At 40.5% G+C, this 23,128-nt stretch overlaps 1 protein-coding gene across 2 annotated transcripts in view; it reads right to left on the minus strand.

Moving 5' to 3' along the window:
• Nucleotides 1-9,117: 9,117 nt before the first annotated feature.
• NAPB (NSF attachment protein beta) overlaps nucleotides 9,118-23,128 on the minus strand; it is a 53,622-nt gene continuing 39,611 nt past the window's right edge. For both annotated transcript variants that reach the window (XM_007525531.3, XM_060186401.1), the window contains 6 exons: nucleotides 20,542-20,597; nucleotides 19,824-19,908; nucleotides 18,624-18,728; nucleotides 15,483-15,551; nucleotides 14,791-14,841; nucleotides 9,118-12,995 (listed from right to left, as the gene is read on the minus strand). In XM_007525531.3, coding sequence (XP_007525593.1) covers nucleotides 12,885-12,995; nucleotides 14,791-14,841; nucleotides 15,483-15,551; nucleotides 18,624-18,728; nucleotides 19,824-19,908; nucleotides 20,542-20,597 — 477 coding nt within the window. In that variant the 3' untranslated portion in view covers nucleotides 9,118-12,884. The remainder of the gene's footprint in view (nucleotides 12,996-14,790; nucleotides 14,842-15,482; nucleotides 15,552-18,623; nucleotides 18,729-19,823; nucleotides 19,909-20,541; nucleotides 20,598-23,128) is intronic.

The following is a 23,128-nucleotide window of genomic DNA, read 5'->3' on the forward strand; positions in this document are numbered from 1 at the left end:
AAAAGTCATATAGTGGGTGTATGTAGTAGTGATATGGAGTGTGAGTTATTGTAATGTTAAAGCTTACACAGATTCTCCTGTATATCCATTCCTTTCTGGACTCCTTAGGGTAAGACTGACCTGGGGAACAGCAATTCATAAGTCCTACAGAACTCCCATCACAGAGGGATCTGTGGAGGATTGTCATCTAGTTCTCTTAATTCAAATACTTTCTCACCGAAAGAAAGCAAGATTACCCTAAATATGTCAGTTCCAGTTGAGAAAGCAATACTGGTTTCCGATACTGCTGCTCTCAGCATCAGGAAGGGTGACTGACTCCTGTCTGCAGCAGCATATCCTCTTAAAGTGGGATGGGGGTGGGCAGTGGCACACTCATTTAAATGCATGTGTTAATATGTGCAATGACCCAAGTTTAAACCACTCCTCACATGTGGGGGCAGGGGGAGTGTCACCAGTGGTGAAGCAGGGCAACAGGTGTCTCTTTCTCTCAATTTCTCTCCTATCAAAAGAAAGCAAGCAAAAAGGCCACTGGAAGCAATGCATTTGTCATGCAGACACTGAGCCCAAGTGATAACCCTGGTGGCACTAGAATAAGCAAATATAAAGCGGAGGATAGAGGGGTGCTGATGCAGTGCCACCCAACTGCTGTGGAAAACGCATACATTCCAAAGCACTTTTATTACCTCTGGTTTTACCATAATTTTTGTTAAACAAAGTTTGTAAAACGAGTTCTGTAGTGACTTGCAAGCATGAGGTCCATGCTATTTGTGTCATGTGTGCCAGAGCAAATGCTCTGGTTCTACTTCACTGATAAATCTTTAAAGGCAATTTATTTATTTATTTATTTATTTATTTATTTATTTTTGCCTCCAGGGTAATTGCTGGGTCTCGGTGCCTGCACTACAAATCAACTGCTCCTGGAGGCTATTTTTCCCATTTTGTTGCCCTTGTTGTTGCACTTGTTATAGTTGTTATTGTTGCCATAGCTGCTGTAGTTGGATAGGACAAAGAGAAATGGAGAGAGGAGGGGAAGACAGAGAGGAGGAGAGAAAGATAGACACCTGCAGACCTGCTTCACCGCTTGCAAAGCGACCTCCTGCAGATGGAAAGCTGGGGGTTCGAACTAGGATCCTTACACCGGCCCTTGCGCTTGGCAATTTATTTATTTTATTTATTATTGGGTAGAGGCAGATAAACTGAGAGGGGTGAGGAAAATAGAGATATATAGAGAGACACTTGCAACTCTACTTCACCACTTGTGAAGCTTTTCCCCTGCAGATGGGGACCAGGGGCTTGAACCCAGATCCTTGCACACTGTAGTGTGTGCACTGAACCAGGTGCACCACCTAAAGGTATTTTTTTAAATGTGAGTTTAATAAGAAATGAGTGTTTTGCAGCTGCATAGGTAGTTCAGTGATAGTGTACAGGACTTGCACACATGAAGCCTTGCATTTGAACCTCATATACCACATATACTAGAGTGGTGCTCAGACCACTCATGAAAGAAAAAAAAATCTTTTTCAATTACTTATACTTTTATTAGCAGTTTAATAGTGATTTATAAGATTATAGGAGTATAATTCCACACCACTCCCACCACCAAAACTCTTGTGATGCACCCTCTTTCTCCAGCAGTATTCTCACAATAGTTCTCCCAAAGTCATAGATGTGGGTTGACTATAAATATATACATTTTTAATGAAAAAAAATCTTTAAAAAAAAAGTTTTTTTTTTGTTGTTTTTTTTTTTTGCTGTGTGATAATGAACTCAGTAGAGCATACACATTACCATTTGCTCAAGCTCCCTCTCCACACCATCAAAGAAAATCAAGATGGTTACAAAAATGGGTTGGGAAAAATAGAATGAGTTGGAGAGCAACCAAGCATGCCACTCTGGCCAATCCCCATAAACACACATAGATTTCTTTCAATATTTTTAAATTATTTGCTGAGAAAGAGGGCGAAAACCAGAACATTGCTGGTACATGCAATGCTGGGGATTGAACTTGAGACCTCATGCTAGGTAATTCAGTGCTTTATCCACTGTATAACCTCCAGGGTACACTTCACAAAATTTTATGATCACTGCTCTTTTTCCATATATGTAGTACTGGGGATCAAACCCATGAATCCACATATACAGGTCTTTTGCTTTACCTGCTAAACCACCTCCCAAGTTGCCAAAACCAAACCAAGCCTTTTTTTTTTTTGAGGGTTTTATAATTTTTTCCATCAGGGTACTTACTGCTCACCTCTGACTTATGATAGTACTGAGGTGCCGGGAGCCAAAACCTTAGCTAAGTCTCTCACATAACCGGTGAACGGACATTCTGATCATTGTAACTGCGATTACCATCTAACTGTTTGGAAAGTTGCTCACCCACCTCCCTCCCCCCACTACCTTAGCAGAACTTCCTCATGGTGTGTGCTTAAAATGCGGCTGTAAAATAAAATTTTCAGAGCTTGATCAGAAACCTGTCTTGCTCTCGTTCTTCATGTCTCTTGTCCCCTCCATTCTCTCGCCCCCTACCCTAGGTTTCCGTCGATAACCCCGCAGGCCGGGGCACCTGGCGCCCGACGTGGGACCTTTCTGGGTCTGGGGTCCGAGAGAACGTCGCTCCCTGATGGTCGACCAAGGAGCATAGGACCGCCACTTCAGAGAAGGAGTGAGTGAAGGTTTGCATTGGATCGCCGCTCTAGCCCAGAGTGAGTGAAGATCCGCGTGGTGATCGCCGCAGATTCGCCCGTCTGTGAGACTGATCCGTTTTGAGGTAAGAAAGAGCGACGCAATTATGGGACAAGCATTGAGTAAACATGATTTGTTGCTTAAGGGCCTCAAAGAGTCCCTCAAGACACGAGGAGTAAGGGTTAAGAAAAAGGATCTCAAGAAGTTTTTTGATTTCGTGAGTGATATTTGTCCGTGGTTTCCCTTAGGACTATTGATGAAAAAAGATGGGCTAGAGTAGGAAACTGTTTAAGAGATTTTTATGAGACCTTCGGTCCAGAAAAGATTCCAGTCCAGGCTTTTTCTTATTGGAATTTAGTAAATGATATACTCAAAGTCCATAAACATTGTCCTGATGTACAGGGAGTCATGAGAGAGGGAGAAAAAGTCCTACAACGACACTCCTGGCCACCTTCTGTTTGTGAGTCTGTCTCTATTCCCATGCCTGATTCAGGAGACCCCACCCCTGAGGCTGCCGCGGTCAAAACGGCTCCTGCTAAGTCCCCTCCTGTTAAGATTTACCCCTCTTTGACAACCTTAAGACCCCCCGCCAAAGATGGGCCTGATGATAGTCTTTCTCCTGAAGAGGCCTTATCCCTTGATGAAGAGATGGCCAAATATCATAGTCCTGACCGGCCACCCCTAGGCTCTTCTTTGTCCAGACCGCCTCCCTATGCCACCACCCCTCTTTTTTCTCAGCTTCAAAAATTGATCACCTCTAGATGTGACCCCTTTTTTGTTGGACACCTTCGTGCTCATTCCGATCTGCCTAGCCCCCTTTCTAAAGGAAATGCTTGTGCAGATGCTGCCACCCGCTTGACTTTTCCAGTACTGATAGGTTCTGTAGATCAAGCCCAAAAGAGTCATGCCTTACATCATTTAAATGCTCAGACCCTTTGCCTACTTTTTAAGATCACTCGTGAGCAAGCTCGTCAAATCGTTAAACAGTGCCCCACTTGTGTCACACTCCTACCCACCCCCCACCTGGGTGTTAACCCCAGAGGTTTGGTCCCAAATGAAATATGGCAAATGGATGTTACACATGTTCCTGAATTTGGCAACCTTAAATATCTTCATGTAACTATAGATACCTTTAGTGGATTTATTTTTGCTTCCTTACATACTGGAGAAGCTTCTAAAAATGTTATATCCCATGTTTTAAATTGCTTTTCTGTCCTAGGCAAGCCTAGATCCATTAAGACCGATAATTCCCCAGGCTATACAGGACAAAAGTTTCAAGAATTTTGCCGCCAGTTACAAATTAGACACATTACTGGCATTCCTTATAATCCTCAGGGACAAGGCATTGTCGAACGTGCCCACCACACTATCAAAAATTCTCTCCATAAATTAAAGAGAGGGAAATTATACCCTCAGAAGGGGTCCCCTAGAAATATTCTTCATCATGCCTTATTTGTTATTAACTTTCTACATTTAGACGCCCATGGCAAATCTGCTGCTGATCGCCTCTGGCACCCTGAGACAAATAAAGAGTATGCCACAGTCATGTGGAAAGACCCGCTCACCTTCAAATGGAATGGCCCAGATCCAGTCCTCATATGGGGGAGAGGTTCGGCCTGTATTTATGACACCAAAGAAGGATCAGCTAGATGGCTGCCAGAAAGGCTGATAAAACTAATTAATAATAGAAATGAATCCAGGGAGCAATCTTCTCCCTGAGAAAATTTACCCTTCTCTTTTTCAGGAAAATGATTGGATGCAAAAAACCAACAATGTTCCTGTGGATGGTCCTCTTGTGCCGATGGACACCCACAATAGCGCCTGACAAGAAAAGAGCCACCTCCCCGTTTGCTTGGCGATTTTTCCTGACAGAAAACTACACCAACTATGCTAAAACACAAAATTATGGTCATCTTTTAGCCACGGCTGATTGCCCACCTCAAGGGTGCCAATCTGCCATTTTTTTTAAATTTCACAGATTTTAAGGCACAGCCCGGAAAGGTTGCCCCAGCCCTGTGCTTTTTGTTTGACCAGAGTCAGTCCTATTGCACAGATAGATGGGTTGAAGAAAATGTGGGCTGCCCCTATAAATCATGTAACATCCATAATGTTAAGACCCTAAGAGGTAATGAAGTTATTGCCCAGCTTCCCTATAACAGCCATAAATTTTTTCGCTTCTCCACAGGCTATACCTGGGTTGTTTGGGACCCCTGGGATTCCCGCTGGACCATGCCAGTTAAAGGAGCCATGTATATAACCAAAGATGAAACCTGGCCTAGCAGCCGTATTTATATTTGGCGTGCTCTTGTTCAAGTTCAAACAACCCTTCATGCTGAAATTCAAACACGTGAGAAGGAGCTAAATACACAGCTCTCTGCCTTAGCTACACACCACCCCTTTTCCTGGCTATCTCTATTAAGAGAAGACCTAATGCTTGCCAATATCACCGGCCTTGGCAATGTTTCTGCATGTTTTCTTTGTGCTGCGTTAGGACGTTCCCCTTTGACGGCAGTTCCATATCCCACCTCATTGACTAATTCTGGCACATCTGGTAAGGCCTTTTCTCCCATTTTTGAAGTTTCCTTGTTCCTAGCTCCCGAACAGGAACAATTTAGGTTTTGTTATTCCAATGCTAGTACCAGGTTGTGCAATCAGACTGCCTTACCTGCCGCAGATCTAATTGCCCCTGATGGGTTTTTCTTTTGGTGTAACGGTACCCTTTTAAAAAATCTTTCTAGCCAAATAGATGAGAGATTGTTATGCCTTCCAGTTACCTTAGTACCCCAGTTGACTCTACTTACTCCTGCTGAGTATTTAGGTTGGGACAGCCCCTCGTCCCCTAGAACAAAACGGGCTGTTTTTCTTCCTTTAGTGGCTGGTATTTCTCTTGCAACATCTGTAGTGGCTGCCGGCCTGGCTGGAGGAGCCTTAGGCCATTCCCTTCTTACCACTGCTAAGCTCCCTCAACAATTCTCGTTGGCAGTGGAAGCCTCGGCCGAATCTTTGGCCTCCCTACAGAGACAACTAACCTCCCTTGCCCAGGTTGCCTTACAGAACCAGCGAGCTTTGGACCTCCTGACCGCGGAAAAGGGTGGCACCTGTTTATTTTTAAAAGAGGAGTGCTGCTTTTATGTTCATGAGTCTGGTTTAGTGGAGACCCGGGTTCAGCAGTTACACAAGCTTAACGTTGAATTACAAAAACAAAAATTTTCTGCTGCCGCTGATGGTTGGTGGAAATCCTCCATGTTCTCCCTTTTGATGCCCCTTATGGGACCCCTGATTAGTATTTTGTTAATGATTACCTTGGGACCCTTTATTTTTAATAAGATTATTGGCTTTATAAAACAACAAATTGACTCCTTGGCATCGAAACCCTTACAAATATATTACCACAGACTTGATTTGGCTGACAGAGGCTTGGCTGAACCTGAGGGTGACAGACCTCTTTTAGGAGCTGCATAAAACTCAGATTTATGCACGCCAGCCTTGGCATGGCGTGGGCACCGGTAAGGGGTGCAGGGCTAAGCACTGCAGGGGGAGGACCCTATAGTCCGCCTCTGAGTCCCCCGTGAAGCAAACCTGATTTGCATGGAGGTTGGTGTCAGTCATCAGAACTCTTCGCCATGAGTTTTCTCACCTTAGAAATAGTGGCTCTTCCTCCCCTCCCGAAAAAGACACCAAGAGCCGTATAAGATGCGGGAAGATCAGTTCTATATTTACCCCGCGGGAGAAATCAGGTCAATACTTCTCCCCTCTGGTTAATGCCTGATTATCTCTTGATAAGATTCCTAGCTTTTACCCTCAATTGCCACCTCACTTAAATTGTAAAAAGGGAGGACATGCCGGGAGCCAAAACCTTAGCTAAGTCTCTCACATAACCGGTGAACGGACATTCTGATCATTGTAACTGTGATTACCATCTAACTGTTTGGAAAGTTGTTCACCCACCTCCCTCCCCCCACTACCTTAGCAGAACTTCCTCATGGTGTGTGCTTAAAATGCGGCTGTAAAATAAAATTTTCAGAGCTTGATCAGAAACCTGTCTTGCTCTCGTTCTTCGTGTCTCTTGTCCCCTCCATTCCCTCGCCCCCTACCCTAGGTTTCCGTCGATAACCCCGCAGGCCGGGGCACTGAGGAATGAAGCTGATGCCTGAAGTAAAACCAAAAATTTAAACCACCAAGATAGCAAGGTTACTTCTTTTGGTTTGGAAACTAATTCTGAGAAGACATTTGGATTTCCCTCTTTTTATGTTGTTTATTTTTCCTTACCCAGAGCACTGCTCAGCCCTGGCTTATGGTGGTGCAGGGGACTGAACCTGGGACTTTGGAGCCAGGCATGAGTCTATTTGCATGACAATTACACTATCTACCCCTGCCCGGATTTCCCTCTTTATATATCTTGGTGGGGGAGGGGAGATTTTTATCTTGTGTCATCAGGCCAGTTCAGTGTCTTTTTAAAAAATATATATTTATTCCCTTTTGTTGCCCTTGTTTTATTGTTGTAGTTAGTATTGATATCATCGTTGTTGGCTAGGACAGAGAGAAATGGAAAGAGGAAGGGAAAACAGAGACGGGGAGAGAAAGACACCTGCTTCACAGCCTGTGAGGTGACTCCCCTGCAGGTGGGGAGCCGGGGGCTCAATCCGGGATCCTCACGCTGGTCCTTGCTCTTGGCCCCACATCCAAATTCAGTGTCTTTGATCAGTATAGGATCTCCCTGCTGTTGTTCCATCCTCTGAGGGGTGGGGAAGCAACAGCCTTGGAGAATTTTTTTCTCCTGTGTCTTAGTGAGTTTCTGGAGAAATCCTGGTTGTATTTTGAGTTTTCAGGTACCTGGATTTTCGTTGCTTTCTCTAGTTGACAGGGAGAGTTGAAGTGAGACCGTTACTCCATAGCTCCATAAATCCCAGAGAATATATTTGAACGATAAACAAATCCTGAAAGTTCAACACCTCAGATCCTCGTATTGGAATCTTATTGTAACTATTCACTTTTTAAAAAATATTTATTTATTCCCTTTTGTTGCCCTTGTTGTTGCAGTTATTATTATTGTTTTTGATGTTGTTGTTGTTGGATAGGACAGAGAGAAATGGAGAGAGGAGGAGAAGACGGGGAGAGAAAGATAGACACCTGCAGACCTGCTTCACCACTTGTGGTGCGACTCCCCTGCAGGTGGGGAGCTGGGGGCCTGAACCAGGATCCTTGTGCTTTGTGCCGCCTGCGCTTAACCCACTGTGCTACTGCCCAACTCCCAACTATTCACTATTTTAAAAAATTATCTAGGGCCAGCGACATAACACACTTATAAAGGTACATGCTTTGCCTGAATGTTTCACGGGGTCATAGAGTTAAACCTGGCCTCTACTGCTGTGGTCTTTTCCTTTTATTTATTTGCCTCTACAATTATCTCTAGGGCTCAGTGCCAGCACTATGAATCCACTACTCCTAGAGACCATTCTTTCCATTTTTTTTTTTGACAGGACAGAGAATTTGAGAAAGGAGGGGAAGATAGAGCGGGAGAAAGATAGACGCCTGCAGACCTTCACTGCTTGTGAAATGACTCCCCTGCAGGTGGGGAGCTGGGAGCTCAAATTGGGATCCTTATGCAGGTCCTTGAGCTTTGCAATGTGCACTTAACCTGGTGTATTACCGCCTCCCCCTTTCTATTTGAAAAGCTGGCCCAAAGCAACAACAAAAAATCTTTTTGCTTTGAATTATATCTCTTTATCCTGTTATTGTTATTTTGGTGGAACTGAGACCTCACACATACATAACTAAATGCTCCTGGCCACTTTTTTTCATTCAGATACACAGGGAGAGACCATGGCATCCTTTGCTGTCATAGCACCTAGTACCAGGGCTCAACCCAATTGCACAGTGCAATGTAATCACCCTACCTACTAATATCTTTTTAAGTTGTAAATATATTTACAGATGTGAAATCAATGACTGTTTTGACAAAATGAGCTAGATTGCTCTCCCCTCCTTTCCTACCCCTGTATCCTCTTCCTTCTAGAAACTCAGCTTTGAATGACCAGAGGATCTGACGCTCCCCAGGGGCAGGTGCTGCCCCATACAGACAGTTGCTAAGTTCTGTCAACCTCTGTAATGTTAGCGGAATTAAGTGGCATCAGGGCTCCCTGACTCTCTCAACTTTCAAGTGACTATAGAGCCTCAAAGATGCGAGTAAGATCCCATAATGACGGCAGCAGGAAGGGATGGAAATGTGAGGGTTATAGAATAACCATGGACTGAATCAGCAGGCTGTGGCCAAGGTTTCCTTAATGAACTCTCAGCTTGCAAACCATTAAGTACTCTCAATTTCCATCAAGGGACTGAAGTTTTTATGTAGCCAAATTAATATTGGATGTATATTCCAAGAGCCCATAGAATGTTAATGTCCACTGTGCAAATGTAGCTAACAAAGAGTAGTCAAGATATTATCCATTTTATTTACTGTACAGTTTCACATAAAACATACATACTCTCTGCTATAGATTTAGCATCACATAGTTTTTGAAATATATTCTCTGCCTGTGAGCAAGAGGGGAACACTGCAGAGACTGACGCAGAACCTCACAGGCAGGATCTTGATCACAGCTTATTCTGCAGGCGGGTGGGCCACAGGCAACAGGCATGCTGCCAAGTCCTCCAGTGAAAGTCACAAAGGTTTACATCTGGACATTTAAATACACAGTATCAGAGGGAATTAATGCACACAACTTGGTTATAGTGACGCCATCACACACAGCTGGGACTGTGCAAAAATAGTGTGTTGCCACAAAAAGCAAAGCTTTCTTTAAGAAATTTTAACTGACATGAACTAATCCCAGATTTGCTAAAATACAAGGACTGTAACATAGTCATTATAACTTTGTTCATAAATAACATTCTATAAAACCAGAATACATAACTTGGGGCTTCTGGTTAAGGTAGTACCCTGTGTTGATGGGACATTTCAAGGAACGATGCTTGGAAATAGTTAATGCAATTTTTTTCTTTTAATTTCCCTCTTATATTCTGGCAGGTCTGTATTAGTCATTATGATGATTATTCATATTCTTTTCATGTGAAGCATTAAAATTAATTCTTAACTGAGGCAAAGATCCTAATGTGTTTTTTCAATATAAACAGGGAACTCTCTGACTGACATAACAAAATGTCACCAGTACTATTTTTTTAAAAACATACTTCTTCAGATAGGAGAGTTTCTTAGGCGGTTGTGATGAAAGCTAAAGAGAATTACCTTAAAAGTAATTATTTGGTTTTAACTTTAAATAGTAAGTCCAGAAAGTTCTTTAGTTTTTGTTGTTGCTGCTGTTTTTTAACAAGTGGGAACAGATATTTAACGTCCTGATAGAACAAGCATGCTGGTGTTAAAAAAAAAAATTCTCCATATGGGACATATAGCTACAATATAGGATGTAAAAGCTTCCAGGCCAGGTCTTACTTTCACGAAAGTGCACTGGGCTGGTTGGGAAATAAATGAGCTACAGCAACAAAAACACACTTTCTTCTCTCACTATTTTTACATAAGAGACTCTAGCAGGAAGTGGAGGTGTAGCAAATGGACTTTGTTCCATGTCTAGAAGTCCAGTGCGCTATCCATTGCGCTACAGAGCCAGGTGGTTGGACTTTGTTCCAAACTGTACATAGACAGTCAGCTTTCTTTTAAGAATCCAGTCCTAGGAAGGAAGAGCCAGGAGGGAATCCTCATCAGTTGCCAGGTCCCAAGTCCTCTGGTCCATCCTCTCTACTCTCAGATGACACTGTGATATTGCTGATCACTCTTGCCATCAGTTCACTTGACATCCATGTGCAGGGACTCCTTACAGTCAGTCATCTGAGGGAAGAGTCTCTAGAATAAGGCTTCATCTGACTTTTTTCAACTTCATTTCCTGATACTTCCTCTTTCATCCTAGACTGACCATTTCATCATCCCCAAGTCTTCCTCCCAATTCAGCTCCAGGCAGGGGCATATGATGCTACTTCTGTCTCCCACATGCCCACACATGCCTACCAATCCCAACTGTGGACCATTCAAAAATGAAAACTCCCATTCAAATACTAGTTATATTTGACATCACATGGGAAATTCCACTGTCTGTCACTACTGATTGCTGTCACAATTTAAAAAGAACCACAGGCTATGTTTGGTAACAGATATCGAGCAAAAACAAATCATTTAAGAATAAAAGTATGCACAGAGGAGATTTGGGAAACAAGAACATGTTCAAAGGACAACTTAATAGTGAGGACCAAGTTAATAAACAAAAGCATACTATTATATAAACTGTGATAGTGAAACAGAGTTCAAACATACACAAGGTCAAACAATTCCATCAACAGGCACCTTACCAAATGGAAGACCCTGGGTTCAAGTCCAGAAACTACCAATAAATGAGAACACCACAATACTGTGGGAAGCTCCATGGATTATGGAGCAGTGCTGTGTTGTTTCTCCCTTTATCTCTTAAATACAGAATAAAGAATTGGTTAGGAGTGGTAACACTGTGCATGTACAAAGCCCCATTACCAGAATAATAGTAATAAAAAACAAACAAAACAGACTAGTTTGGGTTCTTCAAAGCTAGACATAGTAAATAGAGTAACTCATTAGATTATATTAATCCCAACCAATTTATCTCTTTTTCTTTTCCTTAAATTTTATTAGTAATTTAATACTGACTTACAAAATTATAAGATAAAGGGTATAATTCTGCACTGTCCTCACCACCAGGAGACTATATCCCCATTCCCTCCATTGGAGGCTACAGAAGTTCTCCCAAGGTTACAGATTTGGGTTATTACTTCTCTGTCTATATTTCTATTTATTTGCCTTTTTTTTTTTTTTTTTACCCCTATGGTACTGCCTTCTCTTCCTAAGTCACATCTATACCTCTTACTACTTCCGAATGTCCTTTCTCTCCTCTTCTTTCTCCAAGTCCTGATGGAGTTGGAATTCAGAGTCCTCTGGTCATCTTCCCCTATCATTTCTCCCCCTCTAGTACATACCAAAATTCTTTTTGGGCTGCAGAAGGTGGGAGTTCTGGCTTCTCTCTTTTCTTTTCTTTATTTTTGGATAAAGACAAGAGACAAATTGAAAGGGGGAGACAGAGAGGAAGAGAAACACAGAGACACTTGCAGCTTTATTTTACCATTCATGAAGCTTCCCCCCTGCAGGTACCTGAACCTGGGCTCTTGTGCACTGTAATGTGTTCACTTAATCAGGTACACCACCACCTGACCTCCTGTAATTGCTTCTCTGCTGGACACGGGCCCAACAAACCTATCTCAATAGATAAAATAGATGATTTTCTCAAGCTCAAACTTAAATAATCACCCAGCCCTGACAAGGATTTACCCGACTGTGACACAAAGTACAACATCTCAATGTGGGAAATATATAAAAATAAAAGAAAAGGGATGTTCCAGTTAAAACACCTTTATGTGACTATAAAGGAAGAGATTGTCATGCCAACTAAAAGTGGAAACTTTCTCTAGCAAAAGGAAAATTTCTTTTTTTCACAGATTGTGTGTGTGTGTAAATACAAATTAATCAAACCCACCTTGACATTCATTCACACACATAAGCCAACACTGCCAGAAAGTTCCCAGGCAGACCCAGGCTGCTCTGAAATTTTGCATGCAACATCAGCATAGAGAACAACATAAACAGCAAAGAAACTGATTACTAGCACCATTAAAAAAAAAAAACACACAAATAACAAAAAAAGTTATATTGAGGAAAGTTACAAACTCATTCCTAACAACCACCCTAAGCTAAATACATATATCTAGAATATACATCCAAATCCACATAGAGAATAGACAAAGCATTCACTAGAATAGCTGAGTTGGATACTCAAGCCTAGGAAAAAGAATATAAAATTATACAGCAAAATTAAGCATGGGTTCTGAAAATATGAAAACAGCAGGAATCAGATGCTGAAGTAGTTCTCAGACAACTCTGGGGACTGACAAGTGTGAAATAGCCCATCCTACCCACAGTATGCATAGAAGAAGCTTCCCATCTGTTTGCTTCACTGCAACACAAAACGGTGAGCTTAAAAAGCACACAGATCATTTGGCTTATGTGCAACAAAATTAAGCTATTAAATGGGCATCTCATAAAGATCACTTGACTCTAAGACAAAACTAAACTGGAGTTAGCTGCATGCCACAAAGACAGACATGGTTCACTTGAGGTCTCCATCTCCTTCTCCATCCCCTTGGATGGACTTTTTGATACGAAGCAACATGGTGGTAAGCCACTGATCCAAGCGAGATATTGAGTCAAATTCCTTCACCTGGTTTAAAGGAAAAGCAACAGGAATTATTCCATGGAAATATAACAAAATGACAAAGTAACAGTTCTCCCAACTGTTTACATGTATAGTGATAATCCTCCAACCTTCTGCATTAAAATTTATTCCAGTTAACTGGCATATTGCACCAAAATAAAAGACTCTGGGGTGGGTGAGTGGGGAGAATACAGATCCAAGAAGGATGACAGAGGACCTAGTGGGGGTTGTATTGTTATATGGAAAACTGGGAAATATTATGCATGTACAAACTACTGTATTTACTGTCGAATGTAAAACATTAATTCCCCAATAAAGAAATTTAAAAAAATGATTCCAGTTTATAACTTTCTTCATAATTTTTTTTTCATTATTCTGTTTTGATGGAATTATTGGAAAGTTCCTGTGCTTTTTTTTTTTTTTTCCTCCAGGGTTATTGCTGAGGCTCAGTGCCTAAACTAAGAATCCACTGCTCCTGGAGGCCTTTTTTCCCATTTTGTTGCCCTTGTTGTTGTTACTGTTGTTATAGCTGTTGTTGGATAGGACAGACAGAAATGGAAAGAGAAGGGGAAGACAGAGAAGAGGAGAGAAAGCAAACCTGCTTCACAGCCCGTGAAGTGACCACTCTGCAGGTAGGGAGCTGGGGGCTGGAACCAGGATCCTTACGCTGGTCCTTGCGCTTCGCACCATGTGTGCTTAACCCACTGCACTACTGCCCAGTCCCCTTGTTCTTGTGCTTTTTATAATGTTCTGTAAGCTAACAATACATGGCAAAAGTTCCTAATAGCCTTATAGTTGGAAGAGTATATTTAATGTTTAAAAAAAAAAAAGGACCAGAGACCGGGTAGTGGTGTACCTGGTTGAGCACACACGTTACCCCAGTCCCCTCCTGCAGGGGGAAAGCTTCATGAGTGGTGAAGCAGTGTTGCAGTTGTCTCTCTGTTTCTCAACCTCTTTATCACACCCTGTCCTCTTGATTTCTGGCTGTCTCTATCCAAAAAATAAATAAAATAAAAAATTTACAAAAAAGAACAAAACATGAAAATTATTATTGTTACAATATTCAATGAGTATGAAAAAAATGTGCTTGCAGGAGAAGAATTCCTTTAACTAATTTACATACATTAACAATGGAATTTCAGTTAAATGAAAATGGTTTGATAGCAAAAATTAAGTGGGGAAATATCAATTTCAAATTCATGATAAATATATTAATAAATAATTCTGAGATATTTGCTTGATTAAACATAAGATGGGAAAACTGAAAAAAAAATGATGAGTTATAAAGAAGTCTTCTATTTATTTTATTCCAATAATATAGTAAATTCTTACTATGTCTTCATATTTTAAATTATATTTAAATGACTTCACATTTACTTATGGATCAGATTATTTTTGAAAGAAAGCATTCAAACAGCAAACTGTAATAGTATGTGGTTCTCCTGAATTTATCGCATAGTTAAATTCAGCACGGCTAATGTCACTGTCTAATTAGATAAGAGCACTTTTTTTTTTTTTTTTTTTTTTTTACTTTTACCAGAGCACTGATCAGCTCTGGCTTATAGTTCTGCAGGGGATTTAACCTGGGACTTCAGAGACTCAGGCATGAGAGTCTCTTTGCATAACCACACTGTCTAATTAAAAAAGCTTGTGGGAGATATAATACATGACCTTTAAAGATATATAAATTAGGCATACTGGAATAATGTTCAAATAAATATTCAGCATTCATGAAATAAAAAATATAAGTACTGTAATTAAACCTTTAAAGAATGCACTGTATCCAAAAGGTGTAACTTACTGCTTCAGTATAAGCTTCACTGTTCTGTTCTTCATGAGCTTCTAAAAGTTTCTGGTGACATGAAAATTGAGTTTGGTAAGCTAGAGTTCTATCTATGAACAGACACTTAATTTTTTATTATTAAGGAATGCAGTTTTGCATTTATAGTTTTATGAGTATTTACAGATGATTACCCCAAACACCAAAGTTCTTAAACCATCACACCAATTGAAACAGATATAGTTCAGCACTGTATTAGCTGATATTCCCAAGTACCTCAAGAAATTAGAGAATTATAAAAAATGACCAAGAATTACCCCCAAATAATAGATCCAGTTTTTGTGCTAACTTTTCTTCTTTTAAATCATATTTATAAATGAGAGAGACAGAGAAGAGGTGGGAAGAGAGAGCAAAAAAGAGAGTGCATCATCTCGGCACATGTGATGCCAGGAATTGAACTCAGGACCTCATGCTTGGGAGTTCAAAGCTTTATCCATTGCATCACCTCCTGTGTTGTAAATGCTAATTTTTCTGAATTTCCGGTTGCATAACACAATACTTGTGTCCTTGACTCTAATGACATATGAGATCTATACTGCAAAAGTAGTACCAGTGTTCCTCGGTCAGCAGACTTCACAAAGTTAAAGCTTTACTAGATAACCAATCCCACCTAATAAAGAAGACTTTCTCATCAAAGCTCTAGTATTACTTACTTTCAATAATTTACATTCTCTTGAATCAGTAAATGCTGGAAACATTTCTTCATATTTCTCAAGAGCAAGCTGAGAGAGGAAATCATTTGATATTATTAAACTCACTGAATCAAGAAAACAAAGCATTGTATATTATACTACTTTCAGTAAGAGTGATCTTATTTAAGTATTTAAGAAGTATACTATTAAATTTAACATCATAATCAATATGGAAACCTATTTATTTTGAATTGTCTATTTCAGTTAAGAATAAGTTTCTAAATCAATTTTTTGGAATTAGGTTACTGTTGAGAAGGCAATATGAACTAAATCTAGTTCTAAGAACTCACAGACTAAGCAGGCATTTTTTTTCCCATCCCTTAACAGAGAAATTCTTCCCTAATACTGTGTAGATTCCAAACAAATCAGTTAGATCACTGCTCAAAACTGAAAGGGACCATTTTTTTTTTCAGTAGCTTTAACTTTGCTCTTCCAGTTGTAGACATTAACAAAGCTATCTTCTCCTCCTTCTCCCTCATTTCCTTCTCCCCCTCCTCTGACTTTTAATCAGATAAAGAAACAGAAAGAAGGGGGATACCCGGGTGGTGGCGCACCCTGTTAAACGCACATAGTACGGTTAAGCGCACATAGTCCGAAGTGCAAGAACCCGCACAAGGATCCAGATTTGAGTCCCCAGCTCCCCACCTGCAAAGGGATGCTTCACAAGTGGCAACGCAGGTATGCAGGCGTCTATTTTTCCTCTTTCCCTCTCTATCCCCTCCTCCTCTTTCAATTTCTCTGTCCTATCCAATAAAATGGGGGTGAGGTGAGGGGGCGGAAATGGCCGCCAGGAGCAGTGGATTTGTAGTGCAAGCACCCAGTGCCAGCGATAACCCTGGAGGCAAAAAAAAAAAAAAAAAAGAAAGAGACAGGAGACACACCACAACACTGGAGATTCACCTTGGGCCACTGTAGCATTTCCCAGGCAGCACACATGGCAAAGTAGGTGTGGTACCTACTAACCTTTCTCTAGCTCAAGATACTATTTTATCCTTCAGTCTTCACTTTAATTTTCTTTTTTTTTCCACTTTAATTTTCAATTTCACCTCTATACCCATTTGTTATTATTTATTTATTTATTAGATAGAGTCAGCCAGAAACTGAGAGGATGGGGGAGACAGAGAAGGAGAGAGACTGAGAGGCACCTGCAACTCCAATTCACCACTCATGAAGGGGAATTGCAGGTGGGAACTCAGGAGGGAACTGAGGGCTTGAACAACGGCACTGTAATATGTGTGCTCAACCAGGTGCACCACCACTTGGCCACCCTATAACCATTAAATTTTTTTTATTATCATGATTTATTTATTGGATAGCGATATCCAGAAATTGAGAGAAAGGAGGAGATGGAGATAGAGAGAGAGACACACACACAGACCCTGCAGCACTGCTTCACCACTTGAGAAGCTTTCCCCTGTAGGTGGGGATCAGGGGCTTGAATCTGGGTCCTTGCACACTGTAACACGTGTGCTCAACCAGGTGCGCCACCACCTGGCCCCTCATACCCATTTGAATTCCATTTTCTAGCTTAAAAAAGTAATACTATTCAGCCATTTAAAATGATGATTTCACCTTCTTCTCTTCACCTTGGGCAGAAATCATGTTACGTGAGTTAAGCCAGAAAGAGAAGAATGAATATGGGATGATCCCACTCATAGACAGAAGTTAAAAAATAACAGAAAGAGTGGGTGGGAAGATAGCATAATGGTTATGCAAAAAGACTTCATGCCTGAAGCTCCAAAATCCCAGGTTCAAGCCCTATACCACCATAAACCAGAACTGAGGAATGCTTTAATAAATAATAATAATAAATAACAGGAAAACACAAAGCAAAATTTGGACTGGGTTTGTTGTATTCCATGAAAGTATAAGATTTTGGTGGGGAAGGGGAGTTTCTGGGCCCACTGTAGGAGGGTGGTAGTAGGGACACAGACTTTTGGTGGTGGAAGCGGTGTGAAACTATACTCTTCTTAGCTCATAATCTTATAATCCACTATTAATTCATTATGTCAGGGGAAAATAGATTGAATATTTCACAAATGTGAGCCATGTAGGAACAAATTGCAACTACATGTGTGACTATAAATTCAGACTGTGATATTGTTGTGTCTAAGGAATAGCAAGGGAAGTTATGGAGAAGAGGAAAAGTTGAGTGACCACGATGAGATGTGAAAATCAATTTTGCAGAGTTAAAAAAAACTGATAAAATCATCTCCTTTGCCTCAGTCTGGATGGAACTTGAAGAAATCATGTTAAGTAAGATAAGCCAAAAAGAGATGAACAAATACCAAATGATCTCACTTATAAGTGGAATTTAAGAAGTAAGGACAGAAAGAGAAAACACAAAGTGAAACTTGGATTGGATATAGTGTACTGCACCAAAGCAAAGGACTCTATGGAGGTAAAGAGAACCTTGGGGTTTTGTGCATGATGATGGAAAAGGACCCAAGTTATAGGCAGTGTTCTGCAGAGAATTTTAATGGGGAGATGAAAAATTGTACCCATGTGTCAATAACTGCACTGTAAACCATTAACCACCAATAAAAAATGACCAAAGAAGACATTTATAAAGTCTTACCATTCCACTTGTATTGTCTCCCCATTTGTTCTCTAATTTCTATAAAGCAGATCTACATGTAGTAAACATGACTACAGGAAATTTTAAGAGGATATCTCTAGTATAAAATTACAGTTGGGCACAAGGACTGGCGTAAGGATCCTGGTTCGAGCCCCCAGCTCCCCACCTGCAGAGGAGTCGCTTCACAAGAGGAAAAGTAGGTTTGCAGGTGTCTATCTTTCTCTTCCCCTCTCTGTCTTCCCCTCCTCTCTCCATTTCTCTCTGTCCTATCCAACAACGATGACATCAGTAACATCAACAATAATAACTATAACAATGAAACAAGGGCAACGAAAGGGAATAAATATATTTTTTAAATTACAATTGGGACATATGTAATAGTAGGTATATTTCTGATGTACCAGGTTAGACTTCCTGCTAACAAAAACACCACCCAAGTGATGTGTTATTAAGAATGACAGTGTACCTGAACCCTCTTTTCATGGGTAATCAGTGTAGAAAATGAACAATACAGGAAAACTTACTTTGGCATTCAATTCATCTACAATAAAGTGACAGAGAGCCGCTTTGAAGAAGTAATCTTTTGCACTATACTTCAACAAAGGATTATCCATAGTGTTTGTTCCAACCTAGGCATAGAAAGCAGAGTTAGGACCGGCGTTGTTGGGTTGCAAAATATTTCATTAGAAGAATAAAGGAAATTTTGACTATTATTTGTTCTCAACTTTTAATATTACAAATAAATTTTAAATGCCAACTCAAAAAAAAAAGAAAGCAGAGTTAGATCTATTGTAAAGACTGTCTTCTTATATTAAGCCAACCAACTCTCACCTGTTACACTTTAGAAACTACCTCTGTATTTGACTAGTCATAAATGTATTTCTTTCAGTTTAATGTTAGATACCAGAAAATTTTACCAGACAGAAAATAAAAAATTTGATACATAAAGAATATCTGCTGTTGCTACTATAAAACATAGTCAACCAAACTATAAAACATAAACACACAAGAAAGTTCTCGGGCTGGGTTAAGTGCTCACATTAGAGTGCACAAGGACCCAGGTTCAAGTCCCTGGTCCCTACCTGCAGGGGAATAGCGCCACGAGTGGTGAAGCAGGGCTGCAGGTGTCTCTCTGTCTCTCTCCCTCTCTATCTCTCCCATACCTCTCAATTTCTGGTTGTCTCTATCCAATAAAGAAAGATAATACAAAAAAAAAAAAAAGAAAGTTCTCAATATCACTAGTAGGGAAATGGTAATCAAAACCACAATGAGAAGGCACTCCATCCTCACTAGTGTAGTTACTATAAAGGGAAAAAGGTATGTGGAAGGATGTGGGTAAATCATTACCCTTGTGCACTGCTGGTAAAAATATAAAGTGGGGCAGCCACTGGGGTTAGAGTTTGGCAATTCCTCAAAAAGGTTAAAATGGGCTAGAAAAAGCAAATCTACTGAGATAAAAACTAAGTAATGATTTTCATGAACTTGGGGTGAGGAGAGAATGGGGTTCCTTTTTGGATGTTTTGGAATTTTCTTTAGCGGTGGTTTATACAATTTTGTAAATACACTAAACATCACTGGCATAAAACCCTTTAAAAGGAAGAAGTATATACTATGTGAATTAAAATCAAAGCAAAAGTAATTTTTTTTTAATTTAAAACATTCTTCAGAAAGACTTAACCTTGAAGCTATACAGAAGCTTATAGGAGGGGGAACAGCAGACTCACCTGCTCATAAATCTCAATAGCTTTCTGGTATTGCTCAAGCTGGGCAGCATATGCTGCCACCTTCAGCAGACACTTGTTTGCCGAACTGAAATGAAGAACCAAAGCAGAATAAATAATTATGCCATAGAAAACTAGGGGAAAGGGAGTCAGGCGGTACACAGCGGGTTAAGCGTAGGTGGCGCAAAGTGCAAGGATCGGAATAAGGATCCTGGTTTGAGCCCCTGGCTCCCCACCTGCAGGGGAGTCGCTTCACAGGCGGTGAAGTAGGTGTGCAGGTGTCTATCTTTCTCTCCCCCTCTCTGTCTTCCCTTCCTCTCTCCATTTCTCTCTGTCCTATCCAACAACAATGACATGAATAAAAACAACAATAAAAACTTCAACAATAAAACAACAAAGGAGAATAAATAAAAAAATATTTTAAAAAAAGAAAACTAGGAAAAAAAACAGCACATCTCCATTTGGGTCAGCATAATATGCAATATACACAGGCCAATTAACTATACTCTGGGAATCAATCTCTCTCTTTCTTTCTCACTCTCTTTCTCCAGTTGTTGAAAACCAGAGCATTGCTGTGTCATAAGCAGCTCTGGGAACTGAACCTGGGGCCTCACTCATGCAAGAAATTCATTAAACCCATTAAGCCATCTACCTGGCCCCAAAGGTTGTTTTATCACCTGTAATAAACCCATTTAATTATATTAAGAACAATAATACTTGCCTGTTGGATTCTTCTCCTTTGTAATAATCAGCTGATTGTTCATAATGGGCGATAGCCTGAAAGCACACACGTACTTTATTCAAATTACTTGTTTGAAGAGTTGCATTTAAAAACTACATTTGCGGGAGTCAGGCGGTAGCACAGCGGGTTAAGCACACATGGCGCAAAGAACAAGGACCAGCGTAAGGATCCCGGTTCAAGCCTCTGGCTCCCCACCTTCAAGAAGGTCGCAACACAGGCAGTGAAGCAGGTCTGCAGGTGTCTATCTTTCTCTCCCCCTCTCTGTCTTCCCCTCCTCTCTCCATTTCTCTCTGTCCTATCCAACAACGATGACATCAATAACAACAACAACGAAAAACAACAAGGGCAACAAAAGGGAAAATAAATAAATAAAAAATATAAAAAACTACATCTGCACAGTTATTTTTTTCCTATGAGTAATCATATTCTAACAGTGAGGCTTTCATAGCTTGACCTGCTTTATTTAGTGAGCACAAGAAAGCATGTATCTCTGAAAGCCTAGTGGCTGAGTATTTGCTGTTATGAAATTTTCTTCTTCCTTTCCCCCATGCTCAGCTACAACATTTTTGCCCAGCCTGTACTGCAGTGAAATAGCCATACGATTTATCCTATCCCATGTAATATAGGCAAACTATGGGCCAATTCTAGGCACGGCCCACACACTTGACTTTGTATACTTTTAGAGGCCTTTTTCCCCTTTCTCATGACTTAGAATGGCAATAACCAAATCTAGAGTGACATTGGGAGCCACAAAGTAAAGATGGCAGAACTTCTGTCAGTCTGGTTTCTAAACAACAGAGGGCAGAATATTGTCCAACCCGTGTAGTCCCCGCCATTGTCAAAGTCAGAACAGCTACATTAAATTGCTATTTTAGAGATACAAAATTCTACTATATTTTTTGATCTACAGCTTCCTACAGCAATAAAAGACTTTCTTCACCAATATCATATAAATGTAATACAGACTTAGAATGTGTGTTGTCTTCCACCTAAAGTGTATGGTACTGGATTAATGGGCAAGTAAAGAGGTAACAGAGATTCAGGTTGGAATGTTTATGTTCTTGTCATGCTATGGCTTAAGACTTAGTGAAATCAAACATGTGACAACTGTGAAGGCAGAATTGTGCTCACTGAAGCTAGAGATCTTGTGGAGAGAAAAAACTGTATGAGAGAATCATATGATAGTATATATTGCAAGTAGTCCGGGAGGTGATGCAGCAAGGATTTATAAGAACTTTGGAAAGAATTAGCCAGTATATAGGAAATTATAAGAACTACACAAAGTCCCGAGGTAGGTTCTTGTAAAATTGGAAAGGCAAACAGTTCTTAGACCTGAGATAGCAAGCAATAAATCTGAAAAAAAAAAGTTTTATTTTTTATTTTATACTGTTTACCAGAGCACTGCTCAGCTCTGAATCATGGTGGTGTGGGGGACTGAACCTGGAACTATGGAGCTTCAGCCATGAGAGTACCTTTGAATAATCACTATTCTATCTACCTCCACCATGACAAAAAAATACTTAAAAAAAAAAAATTTCTACTATGCAGCTATCAAAAACAATGAACCCACCTTCTCTGACCCATCTTGGACAGAGCTAGAAGGAATTATGTTAAGTGAACTAAGTCAGAAAGATAAATATGAGTATGGGATGATCCCACTCATTAACAGAAGCTGACTAAGAAGATCTGAAAGGGAAACTAAAAGCAGGATCTGACTAAATTGAAAGTAGGGCACCAAAGTAAAAACCCAGTGGTGAGGGGTAGACATGCAGCTTCCTGGGCCAGTGTGGGGTGGGAGCGGGCGGGAGGGATGGGTCACAGTCCTTTGGTGGTGGGAATGGTGTTTATGTACACTCCTAGCAAAATGTAGACATATAAATCAGTAGTTAATTAATATGAGAGGGGGAAAATCAATTGTATGTCTCAAAGTTTCTCAAAAGACAAACTGAATCTTTTTAATATATAGGCTATGTATTTGATATGAGGACTCTCTCAAAAGCCTAGACCAAGTAGATTAGAAGCATCCAATAGCTCAGCTATATACAAGATACTGGATACTGTACAGCAAACCATAACAAAGGGACTTTTCAAAGTTAACCCAATTAACAAATAATGTGATGATAATATTAACTATCAATTATCTTTTTGAACCCTAAGACAGCAGGAACCTCACATCTCCACTATAGAGCCCCTACTTCCCCCAGTCCTGGAACCCTTGGATAGGGCCCACTTTCCCGTATGCATCTCCCAATCCAAACCAAATAATATTGCATCCGCCAGTCACAACCTAACCAACGCAACGATTGCCACCTCAACATGCTTCACCTCAGACTGTATCCAGAGACTTCACGTGTGGAATGACAACCCTTCAGCTTCATTACTCGGGTGAGACCTTTCCTTTTATAGTACACTCTAATTTCATCTCAGGTAGTTCACTTTCTAACAAAGTCCCATAACCTAGATATACACCAGTTTCTGTGAGAGAGAACTTATGCGCACACGTATCCATAAACTACTGCAAAATATATACCTGAAAGCAGAAGTACACTAGAGTTTGCAGTGAGTA

Source organism: Erinaceus europaeus, chromosome 1 (assembly GCF_950295315.1).
Source record: "Erinaceus europaeus chromosome 1, mEriEur2.1, whole genome shotgun sequence".
Classification (NCBI taxonomy): Eukaryota; Metazoa; Chordata; class Mammalia; order Eulipotyphla; family Erinaceidae; genus Erinaceus; species Erinaceus europaeus.